The sequence below is a fragment of the Ammospiza caudacuta genome, chromosome 25 (assembly GCF_027887145.1).
Source record: "Ammospiza caudacuta isolate bAmmCau1 chromosome 25, bAmmCau1.pri, whole genome shotgun sequence".
NCBI lineage: Eukaryota > Metazoa > Chordata > Aves > Passeriformes > Passerellidae > Ammospiza > Ammospiza caudacuta.
This window is the reverse complement of record NC_080617.1, coordinates 6,716,682-6,739,722: the sequence shown is the minus strand read 5'-3', so window position 1 is coordinate 6,739,722 and position 23,041 is coordinate 6,716,682. Positions and strand designations below refer to the sequence as shown.

The following is a 23,041-nucleotide window of genomic DNA, read 5'->3' as shown; positions in this document are numbered from 1 at the left end:
ACGCCTATATTGCTCGTAGGCCGCGCCCATCTCCCTGACGTCACCGCACATGTTAATTAGATACGCCGCCGTGTACATAGCCACGCCCACACAGGCCGGTGATTGGTCCGTTGTGTTGTAGTCACGCCCATATGGGGCGGGGTCTGGCTCTGCACGTGCTGAGCCCGTGATCCGCCCGCTGATACCGGGGAGGGGTCCCGGTGGTCCCGGGGAGGGGTCTCGGTGGCCCCGCCCCGCCCGGGGAATGGCGAAGCTGCTTTCCCAGAAAGGCTCCGGCCCTGTTATCCGCGGGGATCGTTCCAAACAGCGCAGGAACGGGAGCAGCACCCCGCCGGGATACCGGAGCGGAATACCGGAGTGGGATACCAGAGCGGGATACCGGGAGTGGGATACCAGAGTGGGATACCGGAGCATCACCCTCCGAGCAGCCACGGAGTTTCCCCATGGTGTGTGTAACGTTCGTTGTCAGTGTCAGGAAAGAACGAGCAGGCACAGTCCAGTGTTGGGCTTTTATTGAGACATGATTCTCCTCTTTTTTTCATATAACTTATCTAATTAAAATATTCATCTTAGTTACCACAAAAAAAGGAACATAGAAAATTGTATATATATATACACAGTTTGGGACCAAAATACAAATACGAGTCCGAGTCACTGCCCCTCCTCCTCCTCCTCCTCCTCCTGCAGGGATGGGTGGGAGGAAGAGGCAGCTCTGCCCCACCTGCAGCGTGTGGAGGAGCACAGAACACCGCACAGTGTCACAGCCCGAGCACTTGATCCCAGACTTTGCCTCGAGTGTCCCCAGGGAAATATCCCTGCTCTGCTCCCAGCTGAGGGCCGGTGCCAGCCCCTCCCCAGGCTGGATTTAGTGCCCAAGCCAAGGGAAGGGAAGGGTGAGGGGCTGGCATCGAGGGGTTGGCATCGGCCCTGTGAGAGCAGAGTGACACCAGCGTCACCTCCCTGCAGTGCCACAGACAGAACACAGACACAGCTGGCAAAGCCTGGAGCAAAGGGGGAGCTCTGGGAGGGAAAGGACAGCAGTGCTTGGGCCATACCCACAGCTGAGTGTGAGATCAATGAATTGGCAGTTTAGCAGTGCCCAAATCGCTCTTGGGCATCGCCCAGATCCTTTGCTCAAAGCTCCACCGTGTCCGAACAACACCAGGCTCTGCTTCCCTCCCCTCTGCCCCCACCCCAGCACAGAGGAGAAATGAACAGTAGCACAAGGGTCAGCAGAAGAGAATATATTGTTATCTAATTAAAAATACAGCAAAATTAAATACAGCAAAACCACGGGAGAGTAAGGAGCCGTTATCTTACAGCACAACACACACTGAAATGCTGCACGGGGACATTAAAGCATCTGGGACTGTAACAAACTTACAGCACGTGAGAGTCTGAGAACATTTTTTCCAAGAATTCCAAACTAAACAAAGAACAGACCAAATAAACAGGAGACAGGTGTTCAGAATGCTTTTAAAGAAAGACATGTCTTCTAAAGCAGGTGGAAAAAATAAAAAGGAAAGAAACAAACAACCCAACAGAAACCAGAAGCAAAACAGGGATTTTTCTCGAGCCCTCCAGGGAGGACCCTTCACAGCAAGGTTTCCCCCGGTCAGTGCACACAGACATTGGGATTTGGCAGCCATGGAAAGCCAGCTGAGCTTCTCAGGAGCTGCCAACAACAACAGCATCCACCACCAGCATCTCTTCCACCCAGACAGCAAAGTCCTAGGGCAGCAAATATGGCTTGGAACAGGAGAATCCCTCCCCTCCCCGACTCAGAGCCCTCCCAGAGAGTCCTGGGGTCTCCCCAGCCCCATCCTGTGCTTGCAGCACCCCTGGGTTTCCCTTTGGGGCAGCAAAACACGAGGAGAAACCTTCCCCAGGCACAGCCCACAAGCAGAAACCTTCCCAGCAGCACAAAGTGTGCCCAGCCCTGTGAGCCCAGCTGCCATCCCCACACCCCCAGCAGGGCTCTGACCTCTCCAGGAGCTCCAGGGCACCCCCTGGCACCCCCATCCAGCCCCTTCTCCCTCCTGAGCTGCAGCTGCTCACACAGCAGGCACAAGGGAGCCTCTGGAGCTCCTGCTCTGAAGGACACACACGTGTTACAACAGCCACATTCCCTTGCTCACTCCCCTCCAGCCTCATTCAAGTGGTTTCAGGTTCAAAGACCAAAATCCTTGGATTTTTCCAAAGAAGGGACAGAGCAAAACATACAGGGAAAAGACTTAGGGATCTTCCAAACTGGAAATAAATCCTTTGCAATTCCACACAGAAAACAAGACAGAAGAATTCCTTCCTGCTTCCCACTAAAACGATGCCTTCACTGCTATTTAAAACCTGGTTTCCATTGCAAAGTCCCCTATCTCTCTCAAGATAAAAAGTTAAAATCTGACTTGATGCACAGTAAAAGTTCTCCCAAATCCCTGGCAGTTTCATTCCCAGCAGCCAGCAGAAGACAACAGCAGCAGAGGAAACGTCCCCAAAGGCTCTTGGCATCCCTGCAGGACCACAAAAGCACCTGGACAGGATCTACAGCAACAGCACAGAGAGAGTCAGGAGCTCAGATTTTATTGACACACACGAGCAGGGAGCAAAGCCAAAGGCCTGGCAAGTGGCTGGGCCACTGGTCCTGCCTGTCCCAGAGTCTCCAGGTGAGACTTTGGGCCCAGCAGGTGACAGGAAAGGCTCCTGTGACACCCAGTGTCCCCTCAGATGGATTCCAGCTCGAGTCACACCCTGGGACTGGGTTGGGAGGGGAGGGACTACTGGGAGCAACATAAATAATGCAACAGGGTAGAGGGGCAAAATATTAATTAAAACCATTTTATAATTTATTAAGAGGTTAAATAATTGTAAATAAGTCTCTGGATCCTCCATTCTCAGCAGGTGCCAAGATTTCACATTTTCCTGTGTCAGGAGATTCTGTACACCCTTCTTTCGAGGGATGACAAAGCCAGAAACAGAATGTTGGGGACAGGGGGGTAAAAGAGGGGGGGCTTGACACTGAGAAAGGGACCAGAATAAAAGATAAAATACTGTGCCGTCATCTTGTGCAGATCAAAGCTTCTCCCAGCAGCTGCAGCCTCCAAAGAGTTCAAAGATAAGGAAGGGCTGTTTGGGTGCCTTCTCCCCCTCCAGTGCCACTCCTCCCCAAGAGAGAAAGGCCCAGCTCAGCACTGCAAACTTATCTCCGAGAGAACCTGTTCTTGAAAGCTTTGATAGTCTTTGCCATCATTGGTGCAATTTCTGCAAAAGAGAAAGAAAAACACACCACCACTGAATCAAACGAAAAAGCCCCCACATGAAAGGAAAAGTGATGGAAGAAGAGCTGAGAGCAGTTGGAAGCTGCAGCCCTGGCAGACAGGAGGGTTTGAGCGGGGCCCATCAGAGTTTTTAGGTCACAGACTGAGGAGAAGGTGCTGCTTTCTGCAGTGCACCAACACTGATCCCTGGTTAAACCTTCCAGACAGAGCTGCACTCCAGTTCCAGACAGCTGGACGGACACAGGGCAGCAGGAGGACAGACAGAGGTTCTGCCTCACTGGTACCATCAGGACAGGCTGATCCAGTCAGCTCTGAGTGGGTGAATCAAATATTTCCCTTTGCTGTTGTTCATGCAACAAGTTTGAACAGAGAAAGAGAGAGGAGAGACACCGACACCAACCCTCCTGCACAGCAGGAATCCTCCCCCAGCAGAAGCAGCTGTTCCTAAGCTCTGAGAGGCCACAGGGGTGTGCTGCAGGCTGTACTTACTCTTCACAGGGGGTTTCCTGGGGTCGTAGGAGGAGAAGGTGCTACCTGAAGACGGGGCCGAGTGGGCGCTGCTGGTGCTGGGCCCATCGTAGGACTGCTCGTCACTGGCCCGAGCGTGGCTTTTGCTGGGTGGGTACAGGACTGGTTTTATTCTGCAACAGACACAGCACAGGCATTGCCGTAAAGGATTCTCTTTGAGTTGATTCTACAGGTACAGGGCAGGTTTGTAACAGCAGCAGGGGTGATACAAGGTGGAACCAGCAGGATCTCAGCACTTCCCAAGCAATTACAGTTACAAGTTTCCCTGCAAAAGGAGCTCCCAGACACACAGTATCCTCTCCAGAGCTTCAGGGGGCCCTGAGCAGCGAGTGCTACAGAGAAACACTCACTTGGTCTTCTCTGGCACGAGAGGGCCTCCAGTTCCAAACTTCTCCTGCCTCCTCCGAACGTCCCGAGGGGGCTTGGCTGCAGAGTTCACAAATGCCATCTTGGCCACTCTCCCTGCAGGAGTCAGAGGGAAACATCTCTTACATCCAGCTGGCTATAAAGGAGGCTCCTCACTGCTTGTCTTACTATTGAGACTTCATCCACCTCTCCCCAGTCAATCCATTCCAAAGAAACAGTGACAATCTCCTTCCTAAGGTCTGAACCTCTCAGAGTGAGAAATCAAACTGATCAGCTCAGCAGTTCTCATTATGTTCACCCAAAAACCAGAAATGTTTCCCCCCACCCTGCCAGCATGGAGAAGCCACATGGAAGAGGAGCCTGCTCATCATTGCTGTAAAATATTGAGCTGCATCAACACCATCACGGATGAAATCAAGACACCGCTAAACCACGAAGCAAGGGAGCACACAGAGCTAAGCATGGTTAAACCTTCCAGGGAGAACACACAGAGCTAAGCCTGGTTGAACCTTCCAGAGAGAACTGGACTGGTGTTAAGCCAGCTGGGCTCCCCCAGCCCCACCTTTGGGTTGTTGGTGTGGGCAGAGCCGATGTTGCGGGCCAGCATGAGCAGGCGCTGCTCGCGCGCATCGTGCAGCCGCAGGTATGTTCACCCAAAAATCATTATGTTCACCCAAAAACCAGAAATGTTTCTTTCCCTCCACCCTGGTTCTTTTCCATGCCAGCAAGGAGAAGCCACATGGAACAGGAACCTGCTCATCCCTGCTGTAAAATATTGAGCTGCATCCACACCGTCACGGATGATATCGAGACACTGCCAAACCACAAAGCAAGGGAGCACACAGAGCTAAGCCTGGCTAAACCTTCCAGAGAGAACTGGACTGATTTAAGCCAGCTGGGCTCCCCCAGCCCCACCTTTGGGTTTGTTGGCGTGGGCAGAGCCGATGTTGCGTGCCAGCATGAGCAGGCGCTGCTCGCGCGCGTCGTGCAGCCGCAGGTACATCTCCCGCCACGACTCGAACTCCTCGGGCTTCTCGTTCTTGAAGTCTCGCAGGCAGTGGTTGTGCCACAGCTGATCTGTGTCCTCCACCAGCACCTGGAGCAAATACAGAGCTGGGATCCCTCCTGACTCCTCCTTTCCCTCAGCACCAGCTCAGTGCTGGTGGAATTCCAGAAGGGGCCATGTGCTGCAAGGCAGGAATTGTGTTTTCTGACAAAACTATCTTTGGTCTCCTTAAAAAGGAAAAAGCTCAGAAGTTTCTCTCTTTGATTAGGTAAAAAGACACCTCATAGGACCTGAGGAACTTCACCTCAAACTTAAGTATAGCCAATTGGACAGGAGCCAAAAAGTCCTGCCTAAGCCATTTACTAGAAAAAGAAGAGAACAAAGAAACTAATTGCTTTTGTGAGGTGTTTTACCAGGAGCAAGAACCTCTTGCACCTGGCTCGGTTTTTCTCTGTAAAGAGTTTTGTTATTTTGCCTTTTATTAAAGCTTTTCTGTTTCCAACACTACCACAGAAGCCATCCTGTTATGCCTTATAAGGTAGCTGAGCTATCTTAGGTGCAATATAAATCTCCAACAGGTTATGAGACCTAGCTCAAGGAAACCCATACATGACTGCAATGCCAGGAACTCAGGACTAGCAATGAAAAGAGCAATGAAAAGCTCTCAGAGGTGAGGACAACCCTGCACACCACATCCCTTGTCCCAGCCAAGGCACTCACATGGTTACATTCCTCGATGCGATACAGCTGCTCCGGGGTGCACCTCTCCAACACTGGCTCCAGCACTGAGAAAGGGACACCACCCACTTCATAGATTGCTAGAGAGAAGCAAGAAGCACAGGGTATTAATTATCCTGCTCCTTCCTTGCCAGGGAAAGGGCTTGACACCTTGAAACACAGTGAAAAAAACTGCAATGTTGCACAACACCATTCAGGATGAGGGGAGGAGAAAGGAACCTCAGGCACTAACATCTCCAAGTTGAGAAATATTTGTGCAAGCTCCATTTCCCATAATTTCCAGTGCTTTAGCAGTGCTTGAAAGCATTCCAAGTGCTGATCCCTGCAGCCCCTGGGCTTCCAGTAGGATTTATCCCATATTTATAACAGGGAGAACTGCTGGGTTCTGTACCAAGTTGCCAAAATGTCAGTGCACAGTGACTCAAGAGACAAGGACAGGTACTCACAGTCGATGTTGTTGCTGAGGACCCTGATACACTGCTGGTACAGGGACATCATCTTTGGGAGGTAGGCAGTTTTGGAGCCAGAGTACACCTGCATTTTGGAATTTAACCGGCGGCCTGTGAAACCAGCTTCGCTCTCCTCCACCGGCGAGGACACAGCTGTGGAGGGAAACCATTGCAGTGAGGAGGGGACAGAGAAAAGAAAGAGCCTGTCCTGATAAATGGAACAGGAACCACAAATTGGAGTCACCCAGAAGTGACCTAAAGGGCAAAGTCTTCTTCAAGAGGCTGCAGAGCAAGTTGAGGAAGGGCAAACCCAAAGCCTGAGCCCCAAAGAAGCGTCAATGAAGGATTTTTCTATTTTCTGATGGATTACATGGGAAACAGCTGCTTTTTTATCTGAAACCTCTGCCCTTGGCAGACCCCAAAGAAAAGACCTGAACCCACCCCTGCTCTCTGCCACAGTCTGGCTCATTCCAAACCCCTTTTCCTGCCCAACATACCTTTCCTTTTTGTCTGGGAGCAGGTGATGGACTCGATGGAGGGAAGAGGACGATAATTGGCCTGGATGGGGGGCAGGGGGATGTCTGGTAACGTCGGGACCACATCTAAAATTATCTGGAAGGAGAGGATGGACATGGAATAAAGACAGGAATACAGCAGAATGTGACATTCCACCAGGGTGCAAACAGCACTGAACTGTGGGGTTTTTTGCACATTTTAAGTAAACCATTCAATGCTGCTCAGTTTGTACCAGGGAACAACCTCAGGGGTGCTGCCAATAGGAAGAAACTGAAATTTGGGATCTGAATCATTCAGCACCTCCCAGAAAGAGCCATTAATGTTTTTAACATATTCAGGACAAGCAAAAGCATTTCCTTGATCTCAAACACTCATTTACCAGTTCTGCCTCTTCTCCTCTTTCTGAGAAAAACTTTGCACTGGTGGAGGAGAAGGGAATCTCAGAAACTGAGGGAAACTGAAAACTTTTATATGGAGTTTTATGAAGCACTTAGTAGAATGAGTGGCAAAGCAGGATTTGTAAGTTAAACCTTATAAAAAACACTTAGTGAAGAGCCAAGTGTTTCAAAGTTGAGTAAAAAGATGAAACAGTAAAGATTTTACATATTAGTTCCTATTTATACACCAAACCCTGGCACCCATGTGACAAAGGATCTGCACAGAAATATTGCTCATTTTCCAGGCTTTCACAAAAGAAGGTTTGTCTTCTGGAATGAGCTGCCTTGTACCACCAGTTCTCCCATTTCTGGGCACTAAAAAAGGTCCAATTTAGAAAAGCATAAATACTTGAGAGGGGAGACATGGGAACCTCTTTAGCAGGACATGCAGTGCAAACTGGGCTGGATTCTAAGCTCACACCCACAGATACTCTGCTTTCTTACCAAACCTTACCCTCTTTGGTTTAGGAGGCTCTGGGGATTTCTTCTCTGCCTTTTTCTCACTTGTTCTCTTGTGGCTGGGACTTTTCTGACTGGAGCTGGAGCTGTTGGTAGTGGCTTTGGATCCGTTCTGTTTGCTGTGCCCTCTGTCTTTGTCCCCAGCTGACCCAGCTGAGGGTTTCACCACTTTCTTTTTCTTTTTCTGGGGCTGGTCATAGCTGAGATATGACTCAAAGGACATTGTAGGTTGTTCAAACTCATCCTCTGCTTCCCCCTCCCCAGAATTTGAGGAAAACCCCACTGATTTTTTGTCCACATCGGAGATTTTGCGCTTCCCCTCCGAAGACTTTAAGCTCCCAGAACCCCCCTTTTCCTTGATCCTATTGCCTGAGTCACTCTCAGCTTTCCTTTTCTCTGAGTTAGAGCTCTCCAGACTCTGCTTGGACTTTTCCAATTTGCTCTTCTCAGAGTCCCGATGCTTTTGCTTCTTGACATGGTTCTCCAAAGATTCCTCCGAGTGCGGCTTCTCCTTCCTGGAGGCGCCGCTTTCCCGATTCTTCTCCTTTTTGCCGCCCTCTGACGTCCTCTGCTTCTCCTTGCTGCCTGCTGCCACGGGGGATTCTCGGAGCTGCTCCTTAAAGGAAGCCTTGTGCAACCTCTCAGGGCTGAAGGCAGAGCTCCTGTCATCCCCTCTGCCATCGAGTCGCTGTTTCTTGTGCGAGGATTTGTGCTCTTTGCTCCGACTCGCGTTCCCTTTGTCGCAGACGTCGCCGCGCTCCCGGCCTGCCCCCAGCTTCTCCTGGAAGCTGTGCCCTTTATTGGCTTTCCTAGGGAATAGTGCTGGTTCTTCCTGCTCCTCAGAGGCATAAGGGTCTGTGTCCATATCCTGAGGGCTCTCACTGGGCTCAGGTGACACAGCTTGCCCACAGTCCGAGTACTCCTGGTCTGAAGAGAGCACCGGGGAGGATCTGCCCCAACCCTTCCCCTGGTGGCTGCTATAGCTGTAAGTCTCATAGGCTCTCTCAGGCCTAGGATACCTTTTGGACTTCTTTTCCCTATGATCTGGGCTATAGGACTGGCTGCAAGAAGGCTGGAAGGGTTCTGAGTATTCCTGATCAGCCTCCTCATCCTCTCTGAGAGAGGATTCCTGATGCCTTTTGCTCGAGCTGCTCCTCTCGTAGTCACGGTCTTCGGAGTCCAGGTTATTTCTGAAAGGAGAAGGAACCAAAAAGAGTGAGATTAATACTGCCCAACATGAATGAAAAGATCCATTCCCCGGACTGGAACACCCCTCATGGAAGACCAAAGTAGTATTTGGTAGCTTTGTGGCAAAAATCCCACTAAATCTCTAAGGAACAGCAACAATCAGGCATTTAAAAATTGCATTTCTAGTGCAAGAATTGCATTTTTGTTAGAACTAGAGACAGAACCTTGTCTGTGCCTACACACTCCTGGCTGTGTGATGCTGTGGGAAATGTCCCCCAGTTCCACACGTGGGAATACCACTCCTTTAAATTCCCATTAATAACTGGACTTTATCACTCAAATCTGTTTGATCTCTGCTGGGTTCAACACAGCTTTGTTACTGCCACATGCCTGCTAGCAGTAACTTCCAGTTTCCATAGGATTCTGGCTCATGAAAGCATTCTTTCAATTTACTTGGGCCTAGAACTTCCTGCCTTCAGAATCACAAAATGGGAAGCAAGCAAATTTCATCTTTTGCTTTATTAAGGGCACTTTTTTGGCATCTCCTATTAATCTCTTCATCAAACTGCAAATTCCTGAAAGTTGGCCCCAACTTCCACATGAAACTGCAGCTGTCATCATCCCAACACTCCAGAGCCAGCAAGGGCAGGAAGTTTCTGCCAAAACAAGGCAAAACCCCCAGGCAGAGTTCACATATTGGTTTTACAAGTTTTTCCAGAGCCTTGGCCAGAAAGGTTTGAAGTATCCACTGAGAAAACACTCCCAAAGCTCATGTATGGGGCTCACTCACCGCTCTGCCTCCTGCGCCACCGGCACCAGCTTCTTCCACCTGGCCACCAGGTCCTTGGCAAAGTCTCCCACCAGCTCATGTTTCCTCAGGCTGTTCACAGTCTTCCCAACTCCTGTCTCCTTCAGGAGAGAGCCAGGAATCCATCTTAGCAAAACAGGAATTCTCACCCCTGTTAAACTCCCTGAAGAGTCAGAGAAACCAACACACTCCCTACTGCTGCAAGGGAGAAAGTTCCTTGATCTAACAGCAAAGATATCGTTTTATTATGTCTTCAGCTGCTTTATATCACTCACTACTGTAAATCAAAGGTTAATTCTACCTTAGACAAACACTAATTATTTGTATTATTAACCCAAGTCAGTATTTACCATGAGAGCTGGCAAGTTTGAAGACAGAAGGTATTAAAACCTGTAAGGATTAGCACTTCCTCATTTCCTGCTGGTTTGTTATTGCTGGGATCTGCTCCAACTCCCTTATCCCAGCCAGGTGTTAATCTTTTGGGAGAACTGAACATGACAAACTGTCCTGCATGGCTTCCTACCTGCCCTGGCATGCTCCCTCCCCGTGCCTGGCACTTGCAGAACCTTATCACAATCACTCCTGTGTCACTGGGCTGGAGCAGGTGGTGAGACAACACACCCTGTTCCAGGGAAAGCAGATTTCATGGAGAACAGCCCTCCCTGGCTCCACAGACACGAGGGAAAGCCCCAGAGATTTCACAGCTCTTACCACGAGAATGTCAACTGTGATGGGTAACTCTGACAGCCTCTTCAGACTCTTCAGCAGCTGTGGAGACAAGAGGAGAAGGGTTCAGAGCTGTCACACAGAACCACAGACTGGGATTGGGGAGGAAGGAAATGCTGCACTGCCTGAGAGCTTGTTAGGAAGATCCAAGTGGCTGACAGCTGCTGTCTGGCTCCAAAAAGCTCCTGAGAAGCTGAACACGAGGGCCAACTGCAAAAAAATCTCATCTCTGCCCACAGGAACCCACCAGAAAGTCTCGTAACACCCAAATATTAATGTTTGCAGCTTCAGTCTGGTTTAAAGCACTGGGAACACAAACACACAGCAAGAGGAAGAAAGCACTTGGAAGCCTCTCAGAAGGTGGTGTTGGAATCACTGCCCTTGGCAATAAAAAAGGGAAGGAAGATTTCTAGATGCTCTTAAAGACCTAAGAGGGGAACCTGTGTCTCCACTGCAGACAGGCTCTCTTCAATCAGGTGCTAAAACAGCAAGTTCCCTCCCTCTTGCTCCACTCTTTTCACCAAACACCAGAGAAGTGTTTTTTTCCTCCACACACCCCAAGCAAGGTTCTGCCAGCATCTTCAGCTGCTCCACGGGACAGGGTGGGACAAGGAGCCCTCTCCAAGGAGGAGCTGGAGGAGGTTGGCAAGAAGAAACAGCCTCAAGCTGAACCAGGGGAGGTTCAGGTTGGACACCAAGAGAAATTTCTTCAGGAAAGGGTGGCCAGGCATGGAATGGACTGCCCAGGGAGGTGGTGGAGTCACCATGCCTGGGAGGTGTTGAAGGACTGACCAGACAGGGCTCTGGGCTGGGGATCAGTCACAGGTTGGACCAAATGATCCTGGAGGATCCAACCCCAATGATTGTGGGATTCTGAGTGCAGGGGATGTTCCTGTACCTCTGCCAGCCAGGTGCTTGGGGACATGGCCTCCCCACGATGGCTGTTGGCTCTGGAGCTCCAGTACATGGTAGAACACATCTGACAGCACTGTTGCCCCTCACATCATTTCCCACAGCTCAGCTATAGCCACAGTCCAGCCTCATCAGCATTCCCATTATTATAGCCCCTATGGAGCCCAGGCTGTGCTCAGCACTCCTATGCTATATGCCATACAAAGGGCTGCCCCTGATCCACAAGATCTTCTCTTTGAAGCACTGTGCTCGTGCTCAGATCAGCAGTGTCAGCCTGAGCTGACACCCAGGCATCCCCACAGCCACCCTGCAAGGACCAGGCAGGTTTGCAGGTCTCTCTGGAGGGAAAGGAGTTCCCTGAACCTGTTTGAGGAGGGTTCTGCTTTCTGAGAGGAAACACTCCTCGACACCCAGAGAAGGGTTCCGCTGACATGAGCAAAACCACAACTTCTGCTCACTAGAAACCACCCCTTTCTATTTAGGACCTAATAACTGTGACACAAGGTTTCGGTTTTCTTGGTTTAGAAGAGTGAAACACTGATACCAAGGGTGGCTGCTGTTGCCTTGCCAGCACAGCTGCTCAACAAGTGCTGGCAACTGAAGGCACCAAAGCAAAGGCAGCAGAGACAGAGCCCAACTCTGCTGCCTCTCCTCACAGTTCAGGGCTCAGGATCCCTCTGGGAAGGCCAAAATCCTTCTGGGATTGGTAATAAAGAGTTTGGATTTGTGTGAACAAAGGGGGCAGGAAGGGAAAGAAGGATGGATTTTTGTACTAGATAGAAAAAGACTACAGGAAAATATTAAAGCAACAGCATCTCTGTGAGTAATTAAATTCATAGAAAGGTTTCTTCAGAGCTTACAAAACCCACTGTGAGAGTCAGAACCAAAGGAGGGCTCGTTCTGGTGTCCCTAAATATTTTCTAGCTACACCCCACTGCAGCATCTCCCACAGTTCTGTTTGCTCTTTAGTTATTTGCTGCCTTCAGGGCTGAGTTCCAGGAAGAGAAGTGCTGCTCTCAATGGCAATGCTGTTCTCAGTGTGGCTGGAGACCAGGGGAGCCACACACTTGATCCAGAACACATCTCATGAGGAGCTGAGATATTCCACAGCCACTGCAGTCGGTTCCTCCATGGTCCTTGTGCTTGAGATGCACCAAGTGAGACAACTTTGATGCAGTCAGGCTTAAAAACTCATACTAAACTTTATTTCCTTTGGAAACAAGCTGATGGAGTTCATCCCACTGAGGCTTACAGGGACATCAGAAGGAATTTTGGGCAACAGGAGGAAATTCTTCACAGAAAGGTGGTCAGGCATTGGAGGGAGGTGGTGGAGTCTTCATCCCTGGAGGTGTTCAAGAAACAACTCAATGTGGAACTCAGTTGATATGGAAAGGTTGAATCAAAGGTCGGACTCGATCCTGGAGGTCTTCTCCAACCTGTAACAATCCTGGGATTCTAAATCTGGCAGCTCATCTTGGAAATAGCCAAGATCACACAAATCCTGCGAGGAAAAGGCGACCAGGTGGGAGACAGAGAACACCAGGCTTGAGTCTGGTGAGACACACAGGGCAAAACTCTTCTAAAACACCCCAGAACAGGGCAGGGCTTCAGTCAATCAAGACACAACCCACAAAACTGAGCTCCAGCTCCAATCAAGTCCTGCTGAACATGGGTGGATCGTTTTCTTTCCCTGAAAGAAGGCAGCCAGACCGTTACCACACTACAAACACACACTAATATCAAATTGCTCCAGCACAGCCTGGCCTCCATGAAGATGCTCTTGCTCATGTTTTCCTTCTCCTCTTTCTTCCCATAGCCCTGGAGCAGAACTTGTACCTCCTCTGCTGGAAAAAAAGGACATTTTCCAAACCATGACAGCACTGTCCAAGATTTCACTCGCGCTGTTCCTTGCCAGCAGCCCAATTTTTACCCCAAACCAGGAATAACAACACTTTACACCTTTCAGCAAGGCATACTGGGCAAATATTATTCTTGCACATTCCTGATAAAATATTTTTAAGGGACCAGGCAAGAAGAGTGAGGACTGGAAATGGTGTAAGGGTGGGCAGCACCCAGGGATGCTGTGGGTTTGTCCTGCTGATGGGGTAAAATTTCTTCAAAGGAAGATCCTGACAAGATCCATCAAGACAATGCAATGGCAACTAAATTCAGGCTTTAAACCACTAACATTTCCGAGGATATGGTTGGAAAAGTATCAGAAGTAAAGAATATAGGTCACAGGGCCTTTCTGCTGGGGAAGAAAAGAGCTTTTCAAGTCATTACCCTGCTTTACCTCCTCTGCCTGCCCTTGCAAAACCGCCCAGGATCAACAGAGCAAGAAACGACTTCACACCACGAGGTCACTGCAGAAAGAGCCGGGCTGTGCAAACACTGCCCGGGGCTTGCAGTGCTCCAGAAACACTCTTGCCCGAGCTCACACGAGGGGCTGGGAACAGCAGAGCTAATTCTCTGTGCACAGAGCGCTGAAACAATATTACAAGTCTTGCCCACGATCTCAGGAAGCTCAGACCCCCTGGATCTGCCTCCTTGGCAGTCCCTCGGCTCCATTTGGGGCTCCACCAGTTCAACCCTGCTCTGAGAGGGTGAGGAGAGTAACCAGATCCCATTGCATCACCCCCAGCCAGGCCGGAGCTCCTGCAGGGGCTCCCATTTCAAAGGGTCAGCACTCCAGCATCCTCTCCTCCTCCTCCTGGGTGGTGGGAGATCTCGGGCAGCGAGTTCTGCAGGTGTTTGTTTCGGTGAAACAGAGCCAGCCCAGCACGGAGCAGCTGCACAGCCCTGCCTGCCTCCTCCTTCACCTGAATTACACAAAACGCGAACCCAGCACGTGTGAATACTCCCAGCAGATGCTCCCCCTTTCAAACAGGAGAACGGAGTAACAGCACGCCCGAGTTCCACCAGAATTCCAAATCTCACTAGAAAAACCAGCTCTGGTGCAGGACGGCCGCTGTCACCAGAATGTCACCGAGCACAGCGAGCCCGGGGCAGGTCGGGGCAGCACCGCAGCAGAACATTTTGGCAGCGGGGACATTCCCTGGTGGAGAGGGGCGAGAGGAGGCAGGCGAGTCCCCCCAAGGCCAGGGGGGACTGGAGAGGACACGAGGGGAGCCCCGGCCCCCAGCGGGGCCTCCCTGCGTGGGCTCACGGGCGCCGCGGCTCCGCCACCCAACACGTCACCGGGACACGGCTCTCCCGGAGAGCTCTCCCTCCGCTGCCCGAATGCCCAGCCCGGCCCGGTACTGCCAGGGGAGACCCCAAAAGGGACACCCCAAAAGGGACACCCCTAAAGGAAGACCCCAAAAGGGACCCCAGCCTGCCACTGCCAGGGGACACCCCAAAAGGGATCCCTGCCTGACACTGCCAAGGGAGACCCTAAAAGGGACGCCCCAAAAGGGATCCTTGCTCGTCACTGCCAAGGGACAACCCCAAAAGGGAGACCCTAAAAGGGGCCCCTGCTCGTCATTGCCAAGGGAGACCCCAAAAGGGAGACCCCAAAACGGACCCCAGCCAGCCAAGGGAGACCCCAAAGGGAGCCCTGCCTGCCACTGCCACGGGACACCCCAAAAGTGATCCCTGCCTGCCACTGTCGCGGGAGGATCTGCCACGGGACCCCTGCCACCACCCCAAGGCTGTCTCGGGGGGACCCTAAAAAGAGACGCCCGCCCACCACTGCCACGGGGACACCCCACAGACGACACCGGCCCGCCGCAACGGGACACCCAGGGCCCGCGAGCCGGGGACGAGCCCCGGGCAGCCCGCGCGTCCCAGCCCACGCAACGCGGCCCCGGCCGGGCACGGAGCTGCCCGCGGGGGAAGCCCCGGCGGAGGGAGGCCCCGACCGCGCACTCCCGACCCCCGTCCCCACCGCTGGCACCCCGGCGGGCCGAGGCAGCCCCCATCACCTTCTTGGGCTCGGCGTTGCCCGCCAGCCGCGCCTGGAGCCGGCCCACAACTTCCAGCACCGACTCCGCCATTTTTACTGCTGGAGAGCCGGCGGCGGCGGAAGCGGCTTCAGCGGCCGCCGGGCCCACGGCGCTGCCCCGCCGCCACCGCCATCTTGGCTGCGGGCAGGAAGCGGAAGCGGCGCCGCGCGGCCTCGGCCATGGCGGGTGAGGGCAGAGGGCGGCGGGCGCCATGTTGGGGGCTGGCAGCGGCGCCATCTTGAGTGCTGGCAGCGCCGCCCTGAGGGGAGCGCGGCCCCGCGGCTGTGCCGGCCCTGCCTTCAGGAGGGGCTGCCACAATCCCGGAGGAGCTGCGGTTCTGGAGATCGTCCGGTTCAACCCCTGCCCAGGTAGGGTCAGCAGGTGGCACAGGGACACGTCCAGGTGGGTTTGGGATGTCCCCACAGAGGGAGACTCCAGCCCTCCCTGGGCGGCTGTTCCAGGGCTCTGCCACCCTCATGGAAAGTTCTTCCTCACGTTGAGGCAGAACTCGTTACGTTTTATTTAATGGCCCTTGCTCCTCGTCCTGTCCCTAAACAGAGCCTGGTACTGTCCTCTGACACCCTTGGGGATATTTTGTGGGTTTATGGGGTCCCCTCTCAGCCTTCCCTTCTCCATCCTGACCAGGCCCAGCTCCCATAGACTGTTCATCAGAGAGATGCTCCAGTCTTTTAATCATCTTTGTTCCCTCTTTTAGACCTGCTCCAGCAGCTCCTCATCTTTCTTGACTTGAGCCCAGACCTGGACACATATTTTCCCTGACACAATGTCACGGCACACCTATTCCTGTTGCCTCCCAATGGCTGCTTTTCTTTGGGATGGCTGGCAGCTGTCTCAGCTGAGCCTGGACCCGAGTCCAGCCATTTCCAGGTCTCAGTGTGGACCCAAGCCCAGCCCTTTCCATGCCCCTGGGATTCAGCGAGGGGGCAGACCTCAGAGCACCCCAAAAGGCTGCTGGAAGCGTAGAATTGATAAGAGCACTCAGCTGGCTGGGAGGAGGGAAGAGGGTGTTGTATGAGGAAAGCTGAGGGTCTCTGTGCCTCAACTTACAAATGCTGGTACTGGGCAGAGCTTCCCCCTGGACAAACCTGTCTGAGAGCAAGGTAAGAGCAGCCCCAGCCTGTGTGTGAGTCACACAGAGCCAGGACACACCTGGCAGCACCAGCAGAGACCTTGTGTGGCGCTGGGACCTGCTGAATAATGGAAAATGGGGAAAAAGCCTTTGTTGCTTTCTAAATCAGGGCTGGAGGAATTAGCAGCAGCAATGGAGTGCCTGGAGCAGCAGTGCCCAGGTATTTTGCAGGCTGGCTGGGAGTTGGCTGTGACTGAACCCACCTGCAGGAAGGACAGAGCTCAGGGGTGTGGGACAGCTGGCTGAGGAGGCACACTGATGCTTGGGGTCACTGCAAACTTTGGGAGCTTGGAAACTGTCCCCTGAGCTGCCTCCATCTCAAAGCTTAAGCAGGGAATGCAGATACAGAAGAGCTTTGCTCCCCAGCCTGCAGCACTGGATTGCAGCATGGATTGGAAAATACAAAAAGGGGAAAAAAAGCCAAATCATACTAGTGAAGGACCCTCATTCCCATCAGCTTCCCCACAAAATTCACAACACAAGTTAGGGGTTAGAAAAATTCATTTACTTCTCTGGCAACAGAACTGCTCATTTACCAGGAAGGATGATGCCATCATACTGTGAGGGGAAAAGAAAAAAAAAAAGAACAAGTGAGAAATCACCATCAGGTAAAAGTACAGTGAGAAATCACCATCAGGTAAAAGTACAGTGCTGCTGTGCAGAAAACCTCAATCACCAGAGTCATTCCAAGCCAACATGGACATGGCAGAGCAGTTTTCCTGCAGCCCCTGTGCTGTGCTGGAATGTCCAAGGGGCTGTGCTCAGATAAAATCCCTGGAAAAAGCAGCCACACCCTCCAGGGCTGGTCTGAGCAGCCCAAAATCTGGGCCCTGAGGGCAACTGTGCCACATTAACACAGCCAGGCAGGATGGGGAAACAGGAATTCAGCAAGATCGGGCAGAGGCCTCCCTGCACAGGCTGTGACCTGTGTGGATCCAGGCAGACTCCACACTTTTTATCCAAAAAAACCAACAAACCCAAGAAACTATCAGCAGTCCCCACCTCTGAGATTTCCAAACCAGCTTTCAGCAGCTCCCATTCATTTTATGGACAGATAAGGCCAAAATTTTGTTTTATTTGTGGATCTCTCCATCCTCCAAGTGTGGCAGCTGAGCCTGGAGCAGTGTCAGACCAACAAATCCTAACGCCGCCTCCTCACTCACGATCCCCAAACCCCAAAAACTCTGGGAGCCATTTACACAAGAGCTGGTTGTTCCTCCCAGCTCTCCTGCCAAGAGCTGCTCTTCAGTTCAGCACACCCAAAAAAAGCAAAATATTTCTATTCAGTAGCAGCAGCTTCTACTGCTCAGGGACAGCAAAAATCCACAATTTCAGCACTCAAAATCTGTTCAGTGATTTGCTGCAGCCTTCCCAGGAGCATTCTGCTGCTCCTTGGGATACTCCAGGGAGATGGGACTGTACCTTCTGCTGGAACCAGCGCATGGCCTCCTCCTTCCCAATCCTGTGCTTGGCCCCGATGTTGCCAGTCCTGCGTTTCTTGTCAGCAATGCTGAAACCCGGCCTGCCCAGCACCTGCAGGACAAAGCCAACAACAGCTCTGCTTCATCCTGGTGCTTCCTGCTTCCCTAAACTAAGCACTTTTCCAGGACAGAAGCCGGGAGTTCCCTCAGCAGTGATGCCTTGCTGCCATTTCTGTGTTATCGCAGGAGTTGCTGTCAGAGCAACAGGATTTGCTTCTGAAGAGGTTTTGTGAGATTTCTAATAAATCAGGGATTTTATGGAATTGCAGCTCCGGGAATCTCATAAAATAATGTCAACAAAACCCAAATTTATCTTCCAGCAAGTCCACGGGAGGCAGTGCTCGCTCCAGGCTCCTTCTGGAGCCTTCCCCCAAGCCCAGCAAGCAGGGAATACTCACCACGTAGAAATCCAGGCCATAAATCCCAATACTGGGATCGTATTTAATGCCCAGATCGATGTGTTCCTGGATCCCAAAGCCAAAGTTCCCCGTGTCTGAGAAGTTGTTTTTCCTCAGCTCGTATTCTCGCACCTGAAACGTTGGTTCTTGCTGGTTATTTTGTTCCTGACTGGAAGCAGAATTCAAACTCCTGCCCACTGCTACCAGACCCCCAAATCACTCATTAGCTATTGAGTCTTTATCCCAAAAATTTTACTTCCAAATCCTAGCAGCAAAGAAAAAACCCCCAAAAAATCAGCTGCTGCACCAATTAGTTCTTAAATAAGGCTGAAACACCACCCAGATAAACAGTGTGAACAGTTCACCCCGTGTGTCTGACCTGGATCTGGATCACCTCAGCATTTCAGAGCACACACCCCTTTATGCAGAAAGGAAAAGTTCTGTTCTGTCACAAAGCAAAGATCCAGCCCAAAATCCTCACCTTCAACCCCTTCTCCAGGATCTCCTCTGCTTTGGCGCCACGAACCGTGCAGTGAACAGCGATTTTCTCGTTTCTCCTGATCCCGAAGGACCTCACCGTGTACCGGGCTGTGGGCAGCAACACTCACACTCAGGGGACAGCCAGAGAATTCCCACCCGGGGGATTCAGAGCTTCTCAACACCCAAAAAATTCACGGAATCGCAAAGAACGGAGGCAGTTTCACGTTCTGTCTTAAGGGATGCTGGCAAAGCAGCAGCCTGAGTTTGGACACAGAACTAAAACGCACAAACGCGCACGAATCCCTGAATATTGAATCTCCCCAATTCTCCAGCAACTCTCCCGATTTAAGGAGCCTTTCCTGGGAAGGGCACCCAGGGAGAAGGACGGAAAACACCCGAGAGAACATCCAGGGCTCCCGGGCAGCCGCTCACCTTTGGAGAACACGGGGGTCTGCCCCGTGAGCTGCTCCAGCACCTTGGCGGCGCGGGTGAGCCGATCCCCGCTCTCCCCGACGCAGATGTTGAGGCAGAGTTTGCGGATCCGCAGCTCCCGCATCGGGTTCTCCTTCTCACCTTGGTCCTGCTGCGGAGAGAGCACACCGGGGGTAACCGGGGCTGCCCGGGCCGCTCCCGCCCCCCGCCCCGGCAGCCCCAGGACGCTCCGCCGGGGCTCCGCAGAGAGGTTTCCTCAGGCGGACACCGCGCCCCGCTCCCCGCCGAGCCCGAACTCCGGTACCGCGGCCCCTCCGGGAGCGCCGCCCGCACCGGGCGGACCGCGGCCTGTCACGGCTGCAGCCGCTCCTCCGGCTCCTCCGCGGCCATCCCGGCCCCACGCTGTTCCCGCCGGCCTTCCCCGCTCCCGCCCGCACGGGCCGCGCCCGGGAAAGCCCCGCCGAGCGCGGATGGCGGCGGATGGAGGCGGCCCGGGCCGCGGGCCCGGCACTCACCGCCATGATGGAGGCGGGGAAGAGGCGGGCGGGACGCGGCCGCGGGGAATTGTGGGAGCGCGCGGGGAGGCGGCGCCCCCTGGCGGGCGGAGGGCTGGGTTGCCATGGCAACCGCCATTAATTAATGCTCATTATTGACAACAAAGCCAAACGCGGTAATTACGGTAAATATTTACAGTAATTACAATTAACCGAGAGAGGGAAAACAACCCGAACATGTGATGCGCAATGCAGTTGTTCACCAGCCCTGATTGATGCCAGAACTCTTCCTGAACGTCAAGTTCTATACTGGGAATGACTTTCCCTCTGTGGGCTATTCCTTTGGGATCAGCTGTCCTAGCTACACTCCCCAGCTTCTTTTGGGAGCTCCCTCACTGGCAGAGCATGAAACCAAAACAACAGAAAAAGAAGAAATAAAAGTTCTTGACTTAGCATAGACATACCTTAGCAAAAATCCAAACCAAAGTTCATTCTTCCCTGGAGCAAGGATCAGGGGAAGGCAGGCTCAGATCCCCAGAGCAGTTATAGTTTAATACCATTTAATTCATTGGCTGTTCTCAGCCAAAATAAAATCCCCAGCAGCAGCCTTGGTGGGAGATGCTGCACTCGATATTGGAGCAGCTCCCAGCGAGTGTGGTTATCAGAGCCTCTCACATCCTCACAGCCCCGAATTCCTTGAAGCAGACCTGGGAAGGCAGTCCAGTTTCACTTCACTCTTTCAGGAAGGTGTTGGTGTGTTTCAAGAGCTCAGTCTGGGATCTGGATCCTCTTTTTGTACCACTTGGGAGGCTGCCAGCCCATTCCCTGCTGCACTCAGCTTCACTCACGCCACTTTGGAGTCCAAGCTTCTCCTCAGTGGCCACATCCTGAGCAGAAAATGCCTTCAATGAGGCTCACACTCAGTGAGGATGGCAGCAGCTCAAGGCTCTCCCTGTTTATCCCCTTTCCCTGCCTCCCCAAGACCGTGTAATGCCGTCAATTATTTTTTGCCCCAGTTGCTTCTAAGCGAGGATGAAGGATAAATGAATAATCAGCTTGTCTCATTAAGGAGAGAAAAAAAAACCTGTCAGGAGTCTCCGTGCAGAGGGTGTGAAAAGCCTCTGGTTCAAAAGCAACATCGCTGTTTCATTCTGGATTTCCTTCATCCAGGAACAGCTCTGCTGGAAAGAGCTGCAGGCTGGGCTGGCTTCCAGCTGCCAGCAATCCATGGATCCAAAGGATTCCAGCAACCCAGGAGCAATCCTGTGCTGCAAGGCTGCTCCCCACGGGCACAGGGGGCTGGGGGTGCTGTGCTGTGTCCCCTCCCCTCTCCACAGCAGGGCCCTCCTTTGCCCAGCCTGCATGGTCTGCCAGATCAGAGAATCTCAGTGTCACTACAGGACACCACTGCTGCTCTCCAGGTGAAGAAAAACTTTCTGTTTTCTGACTCCAGCATTTACAGATTTCCCAAAAGTGGCAGTGGATTGCAGGGTGACACTGCCACCTCTCCACGGGACAAACCAACAGTCCATCAGATTTCTCCTCCTCCATAAAAAAAAATAATGCAAAACAATCAGTTATTTACAGGAGGTGTATGAGGAAGTTCATTACAAGAATGTCAACATCAGAAGGTTTGGAAAATCTTAAAAAATCAGGGTGACAGCTGAGGGCTGCAGAGAGGGAGGAGGAATTGTCCCAGCCACTCTGGGGGTGCTGGGGGACAGCACAGAGCTCAGGGTGTCACCCTTCCCTTTGTCTCTGTGTGACCACTGATGGTGTGAGCCCATCCCATCCTGTGCTCCTGGCTCCTGCCAGCAGCAGAGAGCTTTGCTCCACTCCAGACGTGGAGAATCAGAGAATTATGGGGTGCTTTGGGTTGGAAGGGATCTCAAAGCCCCTCCAGTGCCACCCTGCCACGGCAGGGACACTTTCCACTGTTCCAGGGTGCTCCCAGCCCTGACCAGCCTGGCCTTGGGCACTGCCAGGATCCAGGGGCTGCTCTGGGCACCTCTGCCAGGGCTTTGCGCCCTCCCAGGGAAGAATTGCCACATCCCATCTTGTTGCAGAGACATTTCCTCCCTTGGCATTTCTCTGCTGAGTTCAGGAAGCTTTCCCTGCCTGGCTCAGAGCTGCCCACTCAGCACTGCCTCTCCCCATCCCCATCCCCAGATCCGCCCAGATGGGTCCCACAGGGAGCTCTTCCTGCTCTGACTCATCCCTGCCCCCAGAACAGTCCCCAGCTCTGCTTGGCCAGGTGCCACCACCACATTTTCTCTGCGACAGGGGGTGGGCTCTGTGTCTCGATTCACTGCAAGGGAAGGAATTTTCTTCTTTCATTGCTGGGAGCAGGTTTGGCTTTATCCAGGGATGTGCTTCTGTCCCTTCCCTCACTGCAGGAACGCTGCCTGGAGGGCTGAGCAACGTCCCTGCAGCAATGGGGGGGATTTTAAACCTTTATTTCACCCCCTAGGATGTCCCTACAAGAATATGGGGGGATTTAAAATCTTTATTTCACCCCTTAGGATGTCTCTACAAGAATATGGGGGACTTGAAACCTTTATTTCACCCCTTAGCATCATCCCTGCAAGAATGGGGGGGATTTTGAGCCTTTATTTCACATCCCTGCAAGAATGGGGGGGATTTTGAGCCTTTATTTCACATCCCTGCAAGAATGGGGGGGATTTTGAGCCTTTATTTCACTTCCCTGCAAGAATGGGGGGGGATTTTGAGCCTTTATTTCACTTCCCTGCAAGAATGGGGGGGATTTTAAACCTTTATTTCACCCCTTAGGATGTCCCTACAAGAATATGGTGGATTTGAAACCTTTATTTCACCCCTTAGCATCATCCCTGCAAGAATGGGGGGGATTTTGAGCCTTTATTTCACATCCCTGCAAGAATGGGGGGATTTTAAGCCTTTATTTCACATCCCTGCAAGAATGGGGGGGATTTTGAGCCTTTATTTCACTTCCCTGCAAGAATGGGGGGGATTTTAAGCCTTTATTTCACCTCCCTGCAAGAATGGGGGGGATTTTGAGCCTTTATTTCACCTCCCTGCAAGAATAGGGGGGGATTTTAAGCCTTTATTTCGCCCCTTAACTTCCAGCAGAAGAAAGGGGAGAGCAGGAATTGCAGAGGAACTGCAGGAATTGCTCGTGGGACAGGGAAAGGGAAGGATGTGGTGCCAGGGAGGGCAGAGATGTGCGATACCCACGTGTTGGTGCTGATGCCCGCCCCTGGCACGCTGATTATTGCCAA

The 23,041-nt window shown here is 52.3% G+C and overlaps 2 protein-coding genes across 2 annotated transcripts; both read right to left on the bottom strand.

Moving 5' to 3' along the window:
• Positions 1 to 2,643: 2,643 nt before the first annotated feature.
• ELOA (elongin A) lies at positions 2,644 to 15,482 on the bottom strand. Its single transcript, XM_058819771.1, has 11 exons — positions 15,329 to 15,482; positions 10,479 to 10,535; positions 9,750 to 9,868; positions 7,767 to 8,961; positions 6,857 to 6,971; positions 6,357 to 6,512; positions 5,893 to 5,990; positions 5,082 to 5,262; positions 4,151 to 4,262; positions 3,762 to 3,913; positions 2,644 to 3,255 (listed from the first exon to the last, which is right to left on the bottom strand). Exons 1-11 carry the CDS (start codon positions 15,398 to 15,400, stop codon positions 3,194 to 3,196), a joined length of 2,319 nt encoding a protein of 772 aa, XP_058675754.1. The 5' UTR covers positions 15,401 to 15,482; the 3' UTR covers positions 2,644 to 3,193.
• A 1,500-nt stretch (positions 15,483 to 16,982) lies between these two features.
• Positions 16,983 to 19,837, bottom strand: RPL11 (ribosomal protein L11). The gene is made up of 6 exons (XM_058819780.1): positions 19,806 to 19,837; positions 19,291 to 19,441; positions 18,860 to 18,966; positions 18,379 to 18,510; positions 17,922 to 18,032; positions 16,983 to 17,057 (listed from the first exon to the last, which is right to left on the bottom strand). The coding sequence occupies exons 1-6, from the start codon at positions 19,809 to 19,811 to the stop codon at positions 17,028 to 17,030; spliced, it is 537 nt and encodes a 178-aa protein (XP_058675763.1). The 5' UTR covers positions 19,812 to 19,837; the 3' UTR covers positions 16,983 to 17,027.
• Between the last annotated feature and the right edge of the window lie 3,204 nt (positions 19,838 to 23,041).

Coding starts and splice junctions, on each gene's coding strand:
- RPL11 (XM_058819780.1), bottom strand. Junction 18,511..18,859: donor TCCTGGAGAAGGGGTTGAAG/GTGAGGATTTTG, acceptor CCAACGTTTCAG/GTGCGAGAATACGAGCTGAG. Junction 18,033..18,378: donor ATGGCCTGGATTTCTACGTG/GTGAGTATTCCC, acceptor TTTGTCCTGCAG/GTGCTGGGCAGGCCGGGTTT.
- ELOA (XM_058819771.1), bottom strand. CDS start 15,400: ATGGCGGAGTCGGTGCTGGAAGTTGTGGGCCGGCTCCAGGCGCGGCTG. Junction 6,972..7,766: donor AGCCTCCTAAACCAAAGAGG/GTAAGGTTTGGT, acceptor CTCTCCTTCCAG/ATAATTTTAGATGTGGTCCC. Junction 5,263..5,892: donor GCATCGAGGAATGTAACCAT/GTGAGTGCCTTG, acceptor TATTTGCTCCAG/GTGCTGGTGGAGGACACAGA.